Raw genomic sequence first — 21,404 nt, 5'->3', positions numbered from 1 at the left:
GTATCAATCGATAGACTTTTGAAAATGATCCTTCTCGTGTTGCAGTAAACACTGGAAATTTTATGAATATTTGAAGAAATTTGGATATTATTAAATAATAATTTACATTTTGACTATTTTGCAAGTTTACTAAAATAGTATTTTTATTCTTGATTTCGAAAGATGTTAAATTGAATGTTTAGTGAACCACTATTTGTGTTTTCTGTTTTTATACATAATCACGTAATTTTGAATCCATGCACTCATCAATTATATCTTGATATGTTTCTGGCAACTCTGCTAATTGCTTAGATTTACCTTGAACATCTTTAAATATTTTTATATATTTTTTTTATTTCATAAAACACAGTCAAAATGATTTAAAACAATCCTATGTGTTATAAATATATCGTTCAATTAATCCAGAAAATTACCAATCCAATATATTATATTACGTTAAATAATATTTGTTTAAATCATTTAACATTACCCAACTAGGGTGTAATAATTAGTTAACTCAAACGAGTTTTCTAGGAGTGGAAATAAGTAATTTAGACAAGGAGCAAGATATAGGCAACTCTTCATACGAACTGTAAATGGTCGATATCGGATATAAGGATTTCCTTATCAATGACTCTGTCAATAATTATTGCTAACTTCATACACGTAATTTCTTTTGGTGCAATGGAATATGATAAGTGATAACGGATAAATAATAAATAGTAATTAGTAAATACTGAAATAGAAGTAGAGTAATAGTTTTATTGGCGTGCAGTAATTGTACTTAAGTAAAAAGAAAAATATTCATATTAATTATAAAATATACATGCTCTAAAATGGATATTAAACCAGGAAGTCCTTATGACATTAATGGTGCATGTTTCAATGCAGAAATGTATGTCAAAAAAGTACTAAAGGTAAAACGAACCTAGATTTATTATAAACATTTTTCATTTAAGTTTTTTTTACGGTTTTTCAGCAGTTTTATTTGATAACTTAAACAAACATTGTTGATAGAAATAATAAATCATGACAAACAATTAATTTGTGTTAAGACTTATTTTACTGTATTTTGAGTATAATTCATATAACTATTTTAATTTCAATTAATTTAATCATATTTCGTTTTACCCTTGCATTAGATTTTAAAATGCTTTTGTTGAAAAATCTATAATGTCTTATGTTTTTATTAAATTATATTCTCCAAATCTAGACCTCTTAAATTTAATTTTAATTAATTAATGTGAGGTATTTTATGATTTAATTAGTTATATTAATTCACAATATTATTATATAGGAGTCAAATTTAAAACAAGTAATAGATCATGAAAGAGAAATACACCAAGATATTCAATCTTTACATTCTGATATGCAAACTTTAGTTTATGAAAACTACAACAAATTTATTTTGGCTACTGATACAATTGGAAAAGTAATATATTGAAACCAAAATGAAATTCTAGAATGGTTTTAATTTGTTAACTTTATGTTTATATTATAGATGAAAAACGATTTTAAAAGCTTAGAAGAAGATATGGAAATGCTTTTATCTAAAATGGATGAGATTACTCATACATCAGAAATAATTACATCAAATTTGCATGCAAGTGACCATTTTTTATAAAAATAACTGATTTTTTTTTGAATAATTATTACACATTTGTTAAATTACATTTAGGCTAATAGAGATGAAATATCAAAACTTTCAGAAACCCATACGTTATTAAAACGTTTACAATTTGTTTACACTCTTCCAACAACATTAAACAAACTTTTAATAAAAGGAGATTATGCACAGGTAATATACTTAAATTATTCATAAAAATAAAAAGATAATTTATTACAAAACAAAAATAAATAATTTAAATATATTTATTAGGTTGTTCAAGAATATTTACATGCTCAACGAGTTTTAAAACAATATGGAAATCAAGAATCATTAAAGGGAATACTTAATGATTGTAATAATATAATGAATGAACTAATGAAAATTTTGTATAGTCATTTAAGAGATAAAGATGTAACTATTTATTTATAATTACTATAATCTATTAAATTAAACCACAATTTAACCAGAATGGCCTTTTATGTTCTAGATTACTGGTAAAGAATTAACTAAATCTGTTAATCTTTTACTTCAACTTGACGAGCCAGTTTTATCACTATGCAAAGAATTTTTGTTACACTCAAAAAATCATCTTTTTGAATCGTTGCATGTACTTGAATTGCAAGTTGAAAATTTAAATCAGGTAAATTTTATTATAATTCTTAGTTTTCAATGTTATATTTTTGTACCCACTTACTGGTTATTTCATAAATTTAATAAATAAATGCCATGTTCACTGTTAAAATATTTAAAAAAAAATCCTAATTCTAATTATATAAAATAAAACAAATGTCTATCATTTGATTTTTTAATCCTGTTCTCTCTTTATTTGCTAAACTTTCAACCTCTTGTAACCTATAATTTTTTGAATTATTGAATTAATTAAAACCTTAGATTTTATTAAATATTAATATCCAAATGTTATTAAAATAATAAGAATATAATCACAAAGAAAAATTTTTGTAATTTATGATTTATTATTTATTTATACAAAAATTGTTTTCATAGGATATGATTGAATTTATTGATTTAGGAAGTGACACTTTCTTTAATCAATTGTGCATGGTAATCGCATCATTCAATGATATGTTTGTTGAAAATCTATCCAAAAAGTAAAACCTTAGATAAGAAAATAAAATTTTGATTCATTTATTAATTCTTGTTTTTTTTTAGTGATGACAATGAAGAGATCGAAATCATTATAAATCAATTAAATACGTTTGTTGAAGAAAATATGATTCGATACTTAGAAATAGTTCAGTGTTATATTGATAAAAATACAAGTGACACAGCAATCCTAGTTAGAGCTTTGGACAGATTTTACAAAAAGATCCAAGCAATTGGGAAATTGTTTTCCTACAAAGATTTTACATTGTATGTATTTTAAGTCCATGAAAAAAAATTAGTATTTTATAACATTGATAATATGATTAATATTCATAGAAATGCTTTGGAGATTATTTCTTCTGCTGCCCGCCGTCAAACTAAATTACACTTGGCTATGTTAAAAGCACATTTTCATGATAAACTGGCAACTGTTCGTCAATCATTAGTGTCTTTACAAAAATTGAATGATAATGGATTTGCTACTGAATCCTTGGCATCATTAACATCAGATATAATAGAAAAAGTCAAAGGAATTTTACAAGATATTTCTGTAAGTAACTATTTATTATTATAATGTATTCAAATTTAATAAAGAAATAAATCTTTCAAATGTCAGTTATTTCTACATCATTATTGTAATCTTATAATAATTTCCATAAATTAATTTTGTATTCAGGCATTTTTAGAGCCAGAAGTATCATTTTCAACCAATCATGCTCTTCAAAAATCTATTAGTGTTGATAATGTACGCGAAGGACTTGTTGTGGGATTTTTACATTATTTATCTTCAGCTGCTCGTTCTTATACTATTTGCACACCTTGTCCACCTGCTTTTCTTTTCCTAATCATGACAAAAATGTGTCTCGAGTATCAAATATCTGGTATCAGTCATTTGGTAAACTAACTTTGATTTTTAAAGAATAATAATAAAATATAGTATTTAATATTTATTATTCATTTATTTTTAGTTACAATTAGTTGATGAAACTTATGAAATAAATAAATACTTTGAAATTAAAAATAAGAATTCATCTCAACTTAGCTCTGAAGCTGAGCTTGCATCAGATATGCATTCTGCTGCTCAAGACCTTGTAAATTATTATGTTCGTGTTGAAGGACTATCCATATCACAAGTAAGTAATACATAACCATATCTGATATTGATTGGTTTTTTATTTTTACGTTTTAATTTTTAGATGTTAAAGAAATCGGTTGAAACTCGTGATTGGCTTCATAGTTTAGAGCCAAGAACAGTACGTGCTGTTATGAAACGAGTGGTTGAGGAAATCACATCTGTAGATAGTCAAGTAAAACTTCTAATTTGTAGTATATAATAAATTATATAAACTTACTAAACTTCTGATGAATATGCTTGCATGTATAACAGTGGTGTAAATTGGACTAAGTTGTTAAAGTTGTAATCAGTTTCTAGGTTGAACAGACTTGTAGGGGGACTTTACCCCCATAACCCCTTATAAAGTTTTATTTTATTTTAAATTTAACATTTTAAGTAAAGATCTCAACAAAACTATTTCAATCTTAAACACATATTGTATCTGTTGGTGATTAGTATATATTATGATTAATTACTTACCATCAACAATACATGTAAAATTTTCTTAAACAATATATGAATATATAAAATACAAAAATTATTTTATTTTATATAATTTATATTTTAAATAACAACTTCCATTGAGACTCAAGTGAGAATCAGATCAAAATAAATACATATTGGTATAATATTTTCTATAAAAAAAAATGTTGAAAAGGTATAGTATGATAATATTCCCAGTGCTTTAAAACAAAGTTAAAAATTAGTTCTCAAAATATAAATTAGTTAATTTATTATTTATTATTTTATTGATATTTCAATTTTTGATAATTGAAATTGTGATTTTTGGGGTTGCCAAAAGATACTCTTGCAACTATAATATACTCGTGAATTGCAAGAGTGACCCCCCTGTTTACACCACTGTTGAATGATAAAAAGGATGTTGAGTTAATCATTTCTGATAATTATGCATTGAATCATTGATTATCAATGACAGAACCTATAAAATTTAATTTATTTTTACATCTTCTAATTTAAATCCAATATTTAAGTCAATAAAAGATAAACATATTTTCAAACTGAAAAATATTTGTGCTGTAGCTATTTATTCAACTTCATTTTAATTTAATAAAATAAATTATTATTATTAAAAAATATACTTGGATCGACAAAAAATGTCAACACTATTTACAAATAGTTTTCACATATTTAAATGTATTACTAAATTTTATTACGGATAGTCTAAAATTGGAAGGCAAAATTTTTTTTTCTAGGATCCAACCAGTATAGTAGGCTTTTTAACACTGGATCTAATTGATATACAATTAGAATCTGAGACCCAACTACTAACTAGTATGTACCAAATAAGAAGGATATGTATCATATGTAAAAAATAAAAAATTCTGTCTTTAAATAATTATTGAGATTTAAAAAAAATAATTATGATAAAACAAAAATTAAATTTATACTTAATTAACATTTCTTGATTATAAGAAAACTTTGATAAAGCTATCTTTGTATATATATGTTTTTTACTTTATTTTCAACTTTTAAAAACAGTAATAAATTGTACTTAATCAAATTAAGTATTTTTATAAATTTTGTTTCTTTTTGTTCCAATTGTGGTTAAAATTCTTCTGTAATTATTAAAATAACATTTTTTGATTTAGGTCGGTGAATTATTTGAAGAGGGTATGCGAACAGACAGAAGTAGTGATTCAAGTCGTAGGACTCAAATGTCTAGACATATTAGAGCATGGTCATCTGGTGGAACAGCTACAAATACCCAAACATTTTCTGCCATCAATCGATTATTTTCAGAACGCATAGATATATTTTCACCAGTTCAATTTTCAAGAGTTTCTATTACAACAGGCATTATTAAAATAAGTCTAAAGGTTTGATTTTATCCTGTACAATTCAATCTAATTGTTGTTGATTTTTTTCTCTTAATATTTTAGACACTTTTAGAATGTGTTCGTTTAAGAACATTTAATCGCTATGGTCTTCAACAGGTTCAAGTTGATATTCATTATTTACAGCTTTATTTGTGGCGATTTGTTTCAGATGAAAAGTATGATATTATAATATACATGAAAAATTATTTTTTAACTAATAATTCTCTCAAATCAAATATAATTTAAAAAATATATGTAAGAAAAATGTTAAAAGTAATCGATTGCATTAGAAATTGAAATAACTATAAATTATATATTTACTAGGTTCTTACAAAAATAATTAAATTTTATGAATTATAAAATATACACATATAAATTTCATTATGCTATTTACTATATACATTTAATTTTTTTTTTTTATTTATTAAAATATATTGCATGTATTTTGTTTCCTTCGGTTCCTAATCTAAAATAAATTTAGATTTTAAAGTATAATATTATTAAAAATAAATTTAATGGTCCATTAATATTGATCACTATTTGTTTTACTAATAATCTGCTTTTGATTCTAACTAAATTTATTTCAATAATTTATTTCAGTTTGGTACATCTGCTTCTGGATGAAATATTGAGCAGCTCCGTTCATAGATGTTTAAATCCAGTATTAATGGAGCCAAGTGTTGTTGAAATTATTTGTGAAAGAGGTTAAAAACTTTTATTCTGTATTATGTGATATAACTATGTTTTTATTAATTTAAATTTTATTATACTGTATTGTTGATTATTTAAATGTACATTATTTTAAAGAATTTATTATATCTATTAACTCTAATATTTATATTTAATAAATAAATTGAATAGTGAATAAATTGATTATTGTTAATAAATACCTAGTGAACCTCAATGTAAATAAAACTAATACATTTATATAAATTATGTACAATATAAAAAACACTAGACATTTATCATCAATAAATAATTAGAAAGAAAAAAAATAACGGAATTTGAAATGGACTGTTTTTCATGCTAATAAGATATATTTTTAATTTCAAAATATTGATTGATATAATTATGAAATATGGATTTTTTTTTTTTAAAGTTTGGTATTTTTGATTGTTTTCTTTAAATCCAAGTACCTTATGAAAAACTTTTAAACAAATTTGGACATGCATCAACATTAAGGAATTAAAGTTTAATTTTAAATATATTTAATGGTTCGGTAAAAACTTTAAATGTACGTTTTTTCAGATGAAAAAATTGATAAAGTTGTTTCGTGATCCAAACTCCAAAATAAACATATTAAGCCGACGCCACGCCCATATGTCGGGTCTGCATTTTGCAAACGCACAAAGTATGTCATAAAATTTGTGTTCAGGGACTTTGATTTTGTGTAGTTATATTGATATATTATCAAACTTAAATAGGTAAGAACACTGTCTGTTCTCGTGGGTTTTTCATACCATATTTTAATTTTTTAAATTTAATTGTTATTAGTAGGTATGTAAAATATTACAATTTAAAAATTCTCAGTGCTCACTTAAAAACTAAAATACCTATCGTAAAATAAAACCGCGAGTTATCACAGATAATGTTCTTACCTTTATGAATTTTATGGTAAGCCAATTATCTTTTATTATAAAAGATTATTACACAAATTGGAACTGCTGAACATAAATTTGCCATGTTGTACGGAGACGGAGACAACACATTCGTGCGATGGGCGTCTCGTACTCATAAATTCGAATCCAGCAGTAAGATAGTATGCAAATCACGTATTTATCAATTATATCAAATTGACGACATATGCGAGAACAATAATTTATTATTATTAGTGTCCCCTCTTATAACTACACACACACACACATTAGTCACTAATTTATATTTACTATGCACTACGTATTAAGAATAGATGGTTATACAAAGATGGAGACTATTTTAATTCGTACTTTGCATAAACTTTAATGACCCGCACGCCGGAAACCGTATTATTGCCTATACAGAATCCCTCACAAACGGTGCACGGTCTTAGATTAAAAATTTATTTTAGAACCAGTAGTGTAGGTATCCAGAATTAAAAAAATGTAACAGATTAAAATGTTTTGAAGTGTGTGTGTGTGTGTGTGGTTTTTACTATAATTATACATTTTATTACTTACGTCTTTTTACGATTATAGTAGAAGTTAAAATATGTAAATATTTATCTTTTTTAAAACTATGAATGTACATTCATTTTTCGTTTTAATGCGTTGACAAGTCCGTCCATCTAAAATGTTGTATTTTAATTCTTTACTCATTTTACCGAAGGTATTCAATAACTTATACAATGATAATACAAATCGCAACACTACAACAGTCGTTCCGCGATCAGTGTAATCACTACAGACTATACGGATTGACTGCAATACTGTACATTTTCACACGGACAGCATTATTATGAAAAACGTTATCCAAATTAGAAAATGCACTAAAAGTCCAAATTAGAAGTTATAATATAGATATAGAAATCGGTGTTATTATTATATTATGTCTATCATGTATAATGCGAGTATTAATAATCTATTAATTAATTATTAATTATTATCACTATAGGTAGGTACTTATTATATTTAATTAAATATTAATGGGTTTTGACTCTTGTCGATGGTTGCTTGTCCTTCTTGAGGTATAATTTACGTAACTAAAGTAAAGTACCTATAATAATTATAATTGTACCAAACGTAAGGGTCACTCAAATGAAACGAGCATCGTAAAAAGTAAAAACAGACAGTGACATGGAGTAAAACCGCTTGTGAAATCATTAAAATCACCAGGTACTAAGTAGATACTTTTTAGAATACTAAAAAGTCTCATTTCTGTACCAACTGTAATGGCTTTATTTTTTTTTTTAATGAGTCGTTTTTTACAAGAACAAAAATTCAAAAATCTAACATTTTGATAGTGAAGTTTGGGAGACATTTTATAATAGTATAACAATCGGCCAAATTAGCTATTTCCTATTACCTTTTTTGCCATTCGAAAAACATATGTTGTAATGTCTTAAGAAACATCTGAATAACGATACCTACAATAGACAATGGTATCTCTATAGAAGGTACACACAGCAAACTGAGAACTGGTATTGTCATATTCCCAGCGTAGATATTTTTACTTAATCGAGGGTTCTACGTTTGTTTAATATATTAAACATATTTAAAGCATGACAATCGCAGCACTATAATTTCAAATGATCTACCAAATCAAACATTTTAAAGCAATTTACAAACATCGAGTTGGTGCGAAAATAAAAATGTCCCAATGTATCATTCTATTATGGACCATGCAAACAATTTGGCACTTTCTGTGGTTTTATTTTAAAATTAAAAAATATATATACAAGAATTCGTAAACTGACAGCCATAATATTATACTTGTACTGACTGAAAGACTTTTTATCTGTTTTTGTTTCCATTTTTAGAGTATTTTTTAGCATTTTTGTGGATACTTGCATTCATTTTTAGTGCATATGAGTTTTTAGAGAAAATTAATAAATTCAAGATATTTTATTAAGAATTATTGTTCTTTTAATACTATTTACTTTAATTGTTTTCATAAGTATTTTTCATTCTTACTAAATATCAATCGTACTATGTTTGAATACAATATTGTCTTTATTTATCAATCTCCAGCGGTTATCGGATATGATGACTTACTGAGACTCAAAATAACAGCTAATTAATCAGTTTGGTTTTTATCAAATTTCTAGTACCTATATTGTTAATGTGTGATGCATGTCTAAATTCAATATGTTGTTTTTGAATTAGTTAAGATAAAGAAGCATGCCAGCATTGCCAGCAGTTAAACTTTAAACTATCGTCTTCAATATGCTTGTATAGTAATGCACCTATAAAAAAAATGTTGGTCATTTTTAAAGGCACTATTGTGTTGAGAAGGCATTTTTTAAAAAATTTTTATTGTTTTCAGCGTATTTAAATTCGAGTCCTGTTCATTACTATCTCATATTTCCACATATATACTTGGTACAGTATAATTTATTGTTTATACAGTATAGTACACCATTTTCATGTAATTAAGTATTTAATTTGTATATTCTATACAACTTTTATTTTTTATTAATATACCTATATTTATAGTATATTAAAAATCTGTAGTAGCATTGATTATAGAATATACTTTAATCAATAAGTTTATTCTATAATCAATGGTAGTAGGTACATAAATGAATAACAAATAACATTGATGACAAAAAAATTAAGAGCAATCGACATGATATACATGCATGAAGAGAATACCATTCAGCGACAGAACTCCAGCTTATAACTTAAAATGACAATTTTAAATAGCAAATAATTATTTATAGAATAGTATAGATATTAGGTACCATATGTACACAATACACAGTTATATTACGATTTATGATAAATAAATAATAATGAGGTGTGCTTAATAAAATTAGATTCTGAGCGGAGCTGTAAGTGTTCTTTTTTGCTGAAGACACTTTTTATTTAGTTGAAAAAAAATGCTTCGATTTTCAACTTTATTATCGTTTCTTATACAAGAGTGAATTTAGTGTATATACTTTGAGAAGTAAAAAGTAATGTACTAAATACTCATGTATTCCAGGCATTTTTCTTAATAATTGAGAAAACGGGGAATTTGTTACCTATAATCAATTTTTGATAGAATCGAAATTCTTATTTTGAGTGAAACACTATTGCGGGCAATCATTATGATAATATCAAATATGATATGACAAAAGATATTATTTTGTACCCAAAAAATGACACGATTCCGGACGAAATTAGTGAAACGTTGGCCGTTGCCAAGTTGTGCGACGCAGTTTACCAAACTCAACGATTATCGATTTGATGATAGGCTTATCGTTCGGATATTGTCTGGTGAACATCATTTATTCCTATTTAGCAGTGCTCGATTTTTTTGAGCATATAGTTCTAAGCACATTTATGCTCACCAGAAAATTCACAGACGGATTTTTTGTCTGATGTTGTTATTCGTTAAAATACTTACACTGCAATCTTTATTTATACCTATACATATAACCATTTTATAATCCCATCTTTTCGCTGTCGCTTAAATCGGTATTTATTAAATCTTTACCACGGTCTAGCTGGTGGTATAATTTGACAGTTTTCCGTAATTTCACAAAAAAAAAAAATAAAAATAAAACACTATACTACCTATAATAACCACGGCTAACATTATAGGTACTGCAGTATTTAACAGAAATGACTTGTAACATATTACATTTAACACGATAAGAATTCCTACATTATCGAAATATTATTTATAAATTTGGCAATATACCTACGTCCGCATTCGTGTCATTTTCGTGGGTCCATTGGTAAACTATACATGATTATATATAGCAATCGTGTTATTAAAAAGGTTGCCCTGATAAGAATCATCCACAGTCGTATATCATTGCTTATTTTGACGTATTTCATAAAAAATAACAGAAGATAAATTATTTTTATTAAATATTTATATTAAAATTTTAATTAATATTATACCTGAAGGCTGAAATATTAAATAACATCTATGTTTCTTGCCTTATACTTTGAGTGGTTTGACACCCTTTCCTTTTACACCTCAACAATGTTCTTTCTTTTTTTATGTAATATTTCAATCCACTACCACATTTATCGCACAATATATTTTCGACATTTACCAAAAGATTTTTCAAAATTAAAAAATTAGTAACAGATTCTTCGTTTTGTATTATATTGTAAAATTTTCTGGCAATCATTTTGAAACGTGACATGAAAATATAAAAACCGCGTGTGAACTTAAGAATTGTCATCCAATGACTAGATATACAACAAAAAATTATATCAAGCAAGAAAACAAAGTGCTAATCTTTATTATCATTTAGTCACGATATTATAGATATAAATTGATTAGTAGAGTGCTACGACAAGATAGTTTTCACATTTTCTATATTTTGGTATAGTTTTCAAAATATATTGATACTTTTTTAAATTATTTATAGACATTTGACATTTTTAATTTTTTTTTTTTAATATAGATAAAAATATGTTTGCTTGGTCAAAAATTGAATACAAAGTTCTTCATAAATAATTTATACTTAAGCTAAAAAAACTGAAAATTGTATGAAAACATTTTTTTTTTTAAATAACATTTAAAGGTTCAATTTAGATGATTTTTTTTTCTTAAAAAACGAAGAATAATAAGATTATTTTGTTATTTTGTTGTAATAGTTCAAAAATATTATTCATTAGTACTTGAAACGTTTAATGTATTTTATTATATTTTATATAGATACATAACGAAATTTTCAAGTACAATGTTTTCAGCAAAAATGAATAATAGTAAAATAAATTATTCTACTAACAATACAAATATATTATAAAATATACTTAGTAATCAAAACTGAGAGACTCTTCACTTAGAATCGTTTTTCGTATGCAATTATTTATCGTGCAATTAAAATTTGGCACACACCTACACTTGAGTGATGAAACATGTTCAATATCTATTATACACAGTAGAACAAGAATAAAATTAAAATAGAAAATATTAAAACTTAATTAACATTTTCCCCTAGATTTTTTTATGAAATGTTTATAGTCAATTTTTTATGATGCTTCTTCAATTATTATCGATATTAATGTGTTTAAACTTAAAAGTCATTTGTCATCTTATTAAAAAAGCCAAAATAAATTTATGAACAATACGACTTTAAAGTATAAGTTATTTGATTTTAAATACGAAAAATACAATCTTGAATTCATCGTAAAGTTTACCTTGCATCGAACGTAGCACATTTGTAATTTTAAAATTGAATAATTAATTTTAGTTATATACATATATAATTCGACATTTTCAACATTTTAAATTGAGTTTTTTTTGATACATTTTTATAATAGAGAGAAGCACGATCGTTAAAAATTTTAAAATTAATTTATTAATAAATTCAAAAATATTTTGTAAATTTAAATCGAGCTACTTAATGGAGTAATTGGTCAGAATGTTAAGTTTCTGGGTTAATTATAATAAAAAAAAAAAGTCGAAGTATTTAAAGAGGCTTTAATTTAATAATGTAAAAATTAAGTTAATAAAACAATCCAACGTACAATAATAATAAATTATATTAATCATGCCTTAATTAATTATGTAATATATAGTTATTTTGTTTCATTTTTCTCAAAAAATCGATTTAACATAAATTATCATATTATTATTGCAACCATAACGCTATTACTAGTTGAATTACTTATATATATATATATATATAATTATTACCTATCATACACAACACATTTGTACAATACTCTTGTCTAATAAATTTTAAATACTTTACTATTAACTCTTGAGATTAAATTAATCTATTTAATGGAATTTTTTGTTTCTATGACATCTTATGGCTATTTTTAATTTCTCATGCATCATAATGTGGGGATTGAAACCCGAAAATTAGTGCCCTGCCTTGATTAGTATTGATCAAAATTTTAGTGTATTTGGTATTCTAATAGATACCCATTACCCGCAACTATATTTTACACATTTTAAATTGTTATACATATATTTATAACATATTATATCAATTTAAGTAGTTATGTACCTATTACGACTTCACAGCGTATAAATATGTTATGGGAAAAAAAGCATGCATAATAATATTAATATATATATTTATAATGTACTTTTTGTCCCCTAACGCATACAACCGTGTTCATTAAGCATTGACATAAATGCCGGGACACGTTGTTCGCCTAGTCATGAATATTCTTTCCTTTGAGTAACAATAATATTTTATATTATACCTTTGGTTGTATAACACATCTAAAATATTTTCGACGAAATAAGAAGTGTATACATATTAATATATATTTTTTTTTTCATATAAAAAAATAAGCCAGTTGTTGCTAAGTTCTTTTCTAACAAAGAAAAGTATGATAATTTAGACAAATAGATTGGTAATACCTATAAATATTTGTTTGTTCGAAGACATTTAATAAAACAAATATCGATGAACAATCATGAGATATTTGAACATAATGATATTATATGCTATTTTTCATGTCAATTATATATTTTTTTGAAAATATAAACATAATATATATTCTTAATACATGAAAAACACATTTTTTAACACCTGCTTATATTTAGTTCATGCATTTATCGTGGAAGGAAATACAATAGGTACTGATGAAATTATTGAATAAAAATTCATGTTTAAGGAACTTATAAAACGTTATGTCTATTATACTGATAAAATTTAAAGTAAAAAAAATGAAATATTAATATTTAATAGGTACACACCAAGTTCAATAAACTTCTGCTAGGTACTCTGTGTATTCTTTCCATATTAAGACTGTTAATTTTTACGGAAAAAAAACTTTAAAAGATGTACCTAATTGAAAAATTAAAAATATTTTAACATGCATGTAATATAATATTTTAAAAATATACCTATCATTATTATTTATAGATTTAAATGGTATTCTATAAGAAATTTTAGTTGAATTGTCACATTGGCAATTATCTTTAAATCGCGTAAAAGAATCAAATTATTAAAATGAATACTGTTGATAATTTGCTCATACTTAAAAGTTTAAACTATATTCTATATCATGTGCTGTTGTACAAAAATAAAAAATTCCTTACCTTACGTCTACAGTAATAAATATCTATGGACTTTTATTAGTTAACACAATATTACAATACCATAAGTTTTGATGGAATGATTTAGTGTTTGAAGTTTTAATATATTTTTACTTAACTACTGATCTATACAGACGTGTTTAATATACTCGTATTATACATAGACATCCATACTTTACAGAGTTTTATTGCATTCATTTGTTCTCATTTTATCTATAATTGTATAGGTAAACAGATAGTTAATAGTCATAAAAAATTATTTATTCTTCATATAGCTGTTATTATTATGACCACTCATCACGTACGAGTGAGTAACAGAGTAGGTAGGTTATATAGGTACAAACTACTGAAATATTGCATTAAAAAAGTATATCGTTTTGCAACCGTAAACAAGACTTAAACCGCCAATAACAGAAGCGAATTATGTTATAAAATCAATGATAACAATAATGTTTATTTCATAGTGTTTTATTAATCATAGACAACGCGTTAAATCCAATGTTTCGGATTTTTTTATTTTTTTTTTTTTTATTTTAGCGAAGTAAAATATTCTAGCAAGTTGTTAAAACGAAAACGAATATTTTATTTAGAGGAGGTGATTTTTCAAGTTTGAAAATTTTATATTGCCGGTTTGTCATTTAAATTAGTTACGTAGGTAGGTACGTTATTTTATATTCATAAAATAATTACAGAAGTATTATGTAGGATATAGGTATGTAATGTGGCGATATATGTAGGAACCATACTCATACGTAGAAACCGAACAAAAATTGGGGATAAAACATGATCCGTGAGGATAACGTACATAATATTAATATATATTATAATATTATCATCGTCGAAGTCGTCGTCGCCGTCATCGTCGTCATCAGCATAATAATATATAATATTATGTGTGTGGCGGCGGTGTTTAGGTATTGTTAAATGTCATCTGTACCGTAGGTATACACCATACACGCACATATACACCTTTACAATATAATAGTATGTACCTGTCACAGCTGTTAATTAGTGACATATTGTTTAGCTTTTTTTTTCTTCTATACAGTAGAAATCGAATGGAACGCATTCGGTTGTTCACTGTCTCACGGATAGCACACCCATTTCCTCAAACCGTAGGGAATAATATTGCATTCGTGTACACCTATCTGAAATATTATAAATACCTGACATCAGTGCAAGGATACCTACATATGTTTATGCATATTTTTTGTTCACTATTAACAGTGGTATTCACTTTTTCGACCATTATTAATCAAGCAGTGTTCGTGAAAACAACGAAATTATCATACGGTGAGCATATAAATTTAATATCATATACAATAATATAGTTATTACCTAATTTATATACATTATCTCATATTTTAATTTATTAATTAAAATTAATTTTGCGATTACCTTTACAGTGCGTAATCAATTTTGAAATTAAAGTATTAAATAATTCTTTAATAAGTTAGATCATTGAAATTTATTTCAATACTAATGCTTGTAAATTATAAATGTATGCCTAATATTTTAGGAAGTTAATCATTTTTAAGTAAGGTATGAATCTATTTAAATATGAGAACACGTTTTAATAATTTACCGGTTACTGGTCTACTAAACTAAACATTTAATCGACACGATTATTTTTATTATTTAAAAAAAATTACAACCAATATTAAAATTTATCAATTTTAACTATATATATAAATTCTTCTATAATACCTAAGTAATGACTATAAAATTTAATTTGTCAAAAATATTTATCAGCCTGATAGCATTTTTATTTTTAATGTTTACATAAAATTATTTAAATATCGTACAATATTAGTCATACATTTTTATTTATGAGTATAGGTATGACTAATACCGATGAAAAATTATTTATTTATTATTGTGCACATACAATATATATTATACTGATCATTGACGTTTATAAGCTAATTTATATAAATATAAATAATACCTAAATACTATAATTTTAACATTTTTGTTCTTTTTAAAAATGAAACGTACGCTATTGTAGTAGATACTATATTTATTATTAAAACATATGCTTATAAGTTATATTGAGTCTTTAACTAAGCTAAAAATATTATTATTATTATTATTCATTGACAGTATATGTGTGTGTGTGAGTGTGTATTAACTGGAATAAAGTTATTATAAAACTTGAAATTTTGGTGAAAATACCAAAAGAATAATTATTTAAAAATAAAATATGTATATTTATGTTAGATAATATTTTTTTGAATTAATAAATTTGATTGCAGTACTTAAGTGAAACATATTAATTTAATGTAACTTAATCGGAATAGTTCATTAACATTTTAATTTTAAAGTTACCTATATACCAATAATCAGTTAATAGTTCATCTATGTGAAGTGAAAATATTTGATAATTTTTAAATAGCAAATTAGTAATTGTAATTATTTGGAAGGGAATAATGTATAACAACATTTGAATTTTAAGATTGATAATATTATGTACAGATGTATCAGATAATACATAATAAAAATGAGCGTTAAGACATTATCTTGGTTTAGTAAGCTTCGGTGCATGGTTGACTAGTAAATACAAATAATTAATTGACCATGAAAGTTTGAAAATTGATTCATATTATCATATTGCATCTGTTTATATAATATCTTATGTATTATTGCTCGAAGCTATTGAGAATTGGTCATAGATGTTTTTTTTTTTTTTTGAATCTCATATTAACGTTGTAAACTATATACTTTAATAGAATAATAATAATAATAACAACAATAATAATAATAATAAAAATCAAAATTAAATAAAAATATAAAGAGGAAACTGGTAGACGTTATAATATATGACGGATAAATGAGATGCTATTCACAAACGTTTATTATTGCTGTGAATTGCCCATTAAGTGGACCCGCACCATAGACACCGGCATCCACACATTCACATATTATTATGAAACCTTCACGTATTACATGACGTATCCTATAGATATGTGTATGTAACGTACAACGTGTTATTTAATATTAATTTGGACGCATTCGCCCTTTAACGAACGGCATCCTGTTATATTATACTGCTGCAGGCATCGGTCCCTGCTTGCCATTAATTTTCAATTCCCTCGTCCCTCATAGAAAATATTTTCAAGAATCGTACGTAGGGATAAACGATTACAATCACACCGCACACAAGCTATCATAATTTATATTATTATGTTACTATATATTTAAATCAAAACCCATTAAATGTTATATTATAATAATAAACGCGTCTATTTGATGAAAATACAACGACCAAGGCACATGATCATAAAACACTTACAAAATGTTTTACGTGTATTAATATCGTAACAAAATTACACAAAATTATTCTTTGATTTTACTACTGTTTTAATAATGTCACTATGATATACATATATTTTTTTTTAATTAAAAATGGCCTAAATACTTGTTTGTATAACAGTAAATACAATTTGTTATGATTTAAGTCTTTTAAAAACTGTGACATAATTCACGTAAGACTATACTCAATGTTGTATTGTTAAAAAAATTGATAATAATAATCATCGGTTATGTAACACTTTGATACAATAAACTTTTTACTTTATAGTTTAAAATTGTTAGAAAATTTAGCTGAACGAAAAATTAATAAAAAAAAAATTATAACTTACCTCAAATACACAATATTAAATGAAACTATTTCAGAGCATGCTTTTGTAAACACTAAGTATCTACCTATACGAATATAATTATATAAAATTTGTAATGCATACGTGTACAGTTTCAATATTTTGACAATTTTATTCATATTTTTGTTACTTTCTACGTTAATTTACATAAGGTTTTTTTTTTTTATTATTTTGTACATATGTTAGAATATAGCTGAACACAAACAGATTCTTTGGCACACGGTGCTATTGCCGACTTCTATGCACGCTGTTATGTTACTAGTTACTACACTCGTTTACAGTTAATAAGGTCAATTATTTGTCATCTGTTGCAGTTTAAATTATGGCCCTGTGCTCGAAAGACTATTATAATCACTTATTATATCGTACGTCATCAGTTATTATATTGTCGATTTTCGGTTTTTTAAATCTAAATATTGTCCAATCAAAAAAAACTAAGTTTATACAGTTTATCAACTATAGGAATAAGTCTCATATAGTTATTAACCAGAAAAATAACCATATATTTTACCTAAATAATATCATTATAGCTTATGCATTTAACTATACAAAATATAAATCTATAACTTATAATTACTGTTATTCGTACATCTTATGCGTTTTAATTTTAATGTATTTTAAAAAATTGTTAGAAAATTGAAAAAAGAATACATTTGTTTGTTCATATAAAATATATTAATCAAATAGTTCAATCGAGTTCTATGTTTACTTTGAACACTCTGCATTTATACATCTGTTACAACAAGAGTTTTAGCAAACTACATTTGTATATTTCTGTAAACACTTTTACGACCTTACAAGTTTTAGTTTTTTAAGTAATTAAAAATCTTTAATAGTTTTAATAAAGTATTCGGAAATAATAATTGTATTTTGGTAATTTACACATACGTAGTTATATAGAAACGTTTTATCAAACTATATATCAAACTTTGATTACATAAAATATATAATACGTCGACACAATTTATCAATATATAATTAAATTTTTTTTCTTGCAGGTTTTCGAACGTCAATTATATCTACGTGACATCAAGAAGTATGCATTATGAATTTTGGCAACTATTGTATATTCATTGACAGAAGTCTAGAGACTAGAGTGCTAAGTAGTAGCGCCAACGGTGAATTGAATTTAAATATGTCACCTGCGTACTACTGCTTACCATTCTGGCCTCCTAATTACGTCTTACGAATAAATCCAAAAAAAAAAATATTATTTAATAAAATATATAACAAAATTAATTACCTGTTTATTTACCTATAACTGTATAACTGCATATAAATTTATAACATGTATTGATGTACAGACATACTGCAGATTTTATTTTTATAAATTCAAGTATAGAATTTCTGTTACAAAATCTAATCATTATTTTCAATTTTTTCCTACTAAATTTACTATAAGAATTAAAAACTAATAAAATGCTGTAATTTGTTTCTTTTCTAAACCAATATCGTAGGTATATATTAAATAATAAATATATAAATGTATCTGTTCAGGCTATATTATAGTAATCTATATAATTATAATATAATGTATATTATTTCTATAAAATAAAAATCTACTGTTATATAAACATGTTTGTACATTTTTTTAAATATTCATATTATAATCTTGGAAATTTTAATCTATAAAATTAGACTATTAATTTATTGTATTAATTAAAAAAATAAATGTATAAACTATTAAGTATATAAACATTAATAGTATTAAATATTAAATATAATGAAATACATCAATACCTAATTAGTTAATTAAATGTATTAATTTCATTTTATATTTTTTAAATTTAATAATATTCTTATTATTTTAAAGCATTATTATATCTAAGCCAAATAATCATTTTTATAACTGTATTACTCCCTATATCTGAATATGATATATATAATATTTATTCCACAATTAAAATACTAAATTATATGAATTCTTAAGGATTTATCTTAGTTCGAACATTAATGTTTCACTTCAAACACATTTCAAAATCTTGGCGTGTCTCAAATAAAATATAGGTATTGGTTTTAAAAAAGACGCAGTAAACATTAATGAACCAATAGTTCTTCAAACACAGATGTCTGCTTTTGCTTGTTTTCGTTGAAAATTAATCGCATGAATAATTTTTTTAAATAAAAACCAACACGTATTATCTGTCTGTTAATGTTTTTTAGAATGTGATGATTATTATTTTTAAAGGACTACCTATGTAGGTATATTATATATATGAATATATACATACTTAATATATATTGTATATTATGTATATCGAATTAAAATTTTGATGATATACGCATTTTATATTCTTAGTGAATAAGTAAAGCACCTATGTTAGTTTTACACTGATAATACATTTTGTTTAAAGTTAAATGGCCAATATTTAAGCTATAGAAGAACGATGTAATACTTAAATTTATATAAACTTATTTAATTATTTAAGCTACTTTATTCATCAAAAATGTCATAGAAATCTTACTTTATTATTTTAAACAGGTATTTTTTTTAAACTTAACTACTTTTATTTAGAGTATCGCTTCATTAATCAATAAATAAATTGTAAAAAATTACAAAATTCATGACTTACATTGGGTATATTTTAAAATAGTAAATAATTTTCGTTTATTATTCTGTAATGCATAAATAAATAAATATTCAATAATTATTTGATTATATAGCTTTGGATCATTTGGATTATATATTGAATTTCAATTATTTTTCATATAAGTACTTATTACTTATTAAATTAATATATTATATTTAATAACATATATTTTTAAGTTTAGAGTTTCAATTACCTATTTTTAATTAAGTTTAAAAAAATCCTACAAATTATATGCTAAATAATTGTAGTTAAAACTATTAAAATAAGGGTATTATATCTTTTAAAGCTAAAAATGTGCACAGGAAAAATTACGATTTTCATAAATTATCAGCTATATTTTAAATTCTGAAATAAATGATTTGGTTTTAAAAGCTGTCTTAAAAAAATTATGTGTGTCCATGGTAACCTTTGTAGGCTTTTAACACAATAAAAATACTTCAAGCTTCAATCTTTAAATAAAAAACAAAAATTGGAACAAAAGGTAATTTCTAAATCGATTTTATTTTTTTATCATTATAATCGATTACAAAGTACAGCTGACACCTACTATATAGGTACAGGCGTACAGTATTTTTTTTTATGGATATTTTGTTTGATAAAATATTCATGCTCGGTGTTTTAATACAAAGGTTTTATAATGTTATTAACTTTCTCATATTAGAATTCTTTGTTATGATTATATAGGTACTAATGTAGTATAACTTAAATACTATATTATTAAATATATATTTTGTATTTATAAATAATGAATTACGTTTTGAAAATTATTGCTCATTAGTCATTATTCATATTACTTATGTGTATTCTTACGAGATAGAGTAACTTACAAATTTAAAATCCGGCATGTAAACATTATTATAACAAAAT

At 24.4% G+C, this 21,404-nt stretch overlaps 1 protein-coding gene across 1 annotated transcript; it reads left to right on the top strand.

Annotated features, from left to right (window-relative positions):
• The first annotated feature begins 701 nt into the window (after window positions 1-701).
• On the top strand, window positions 702-6,402 carry LOC112603440 (vacuolar protein sorting-associated protein 51 homolog). Its single transcript, XM_025351993.1, has 15 exons — window positions 702-896; window positions 1,277-1,411; window positions 1,481-1,582; window positions 1,658-1,777; window positions 1,859-1,999; window positions 2,076-2,228; window positions 2,594-2,697; window positions 2,759-2,959; window positions 3,029-3,242; window positions 3,369-3,587; window positions 3,661-3,825; window positions 3,889-3,999; window positions 5,417-5,644; window positions 5,708-5,820; window positions 6,245-6,402. Exons 1-15 carry the CDS (start codon window positions 816-818, stop codon window positions 6,351-6,353), a joined length of 2,196 nt encoding a protein of 731 aa, XP_025207778.1. The 5' UTR covers window positions 702-815; the 3' UTR covers window positions 6,354-6,402.
• The last annotated feature ends 15,002 nt before the right edge of the window (window positions 6,403-21,404 follow it).

Source organism: Melanaphis sacchari, unplaced genomic scaffold, assembly GCF_002803265.2.
Source record: "Melanaphis sacchari strain LSU unplaced genomic scaffold, SCAv2.0 Contig108_pilon_pilon, whole genome shotgun sequence".
NCBI lineage: Eukaryota > Metazoa > Arthropoda > Insecta > Hemiptera > Aphididae > Melanaphis > Melanaphis sacchari.
This window is presented reverse-complemented; position numbering and strand designations above follow the sequence as displayed.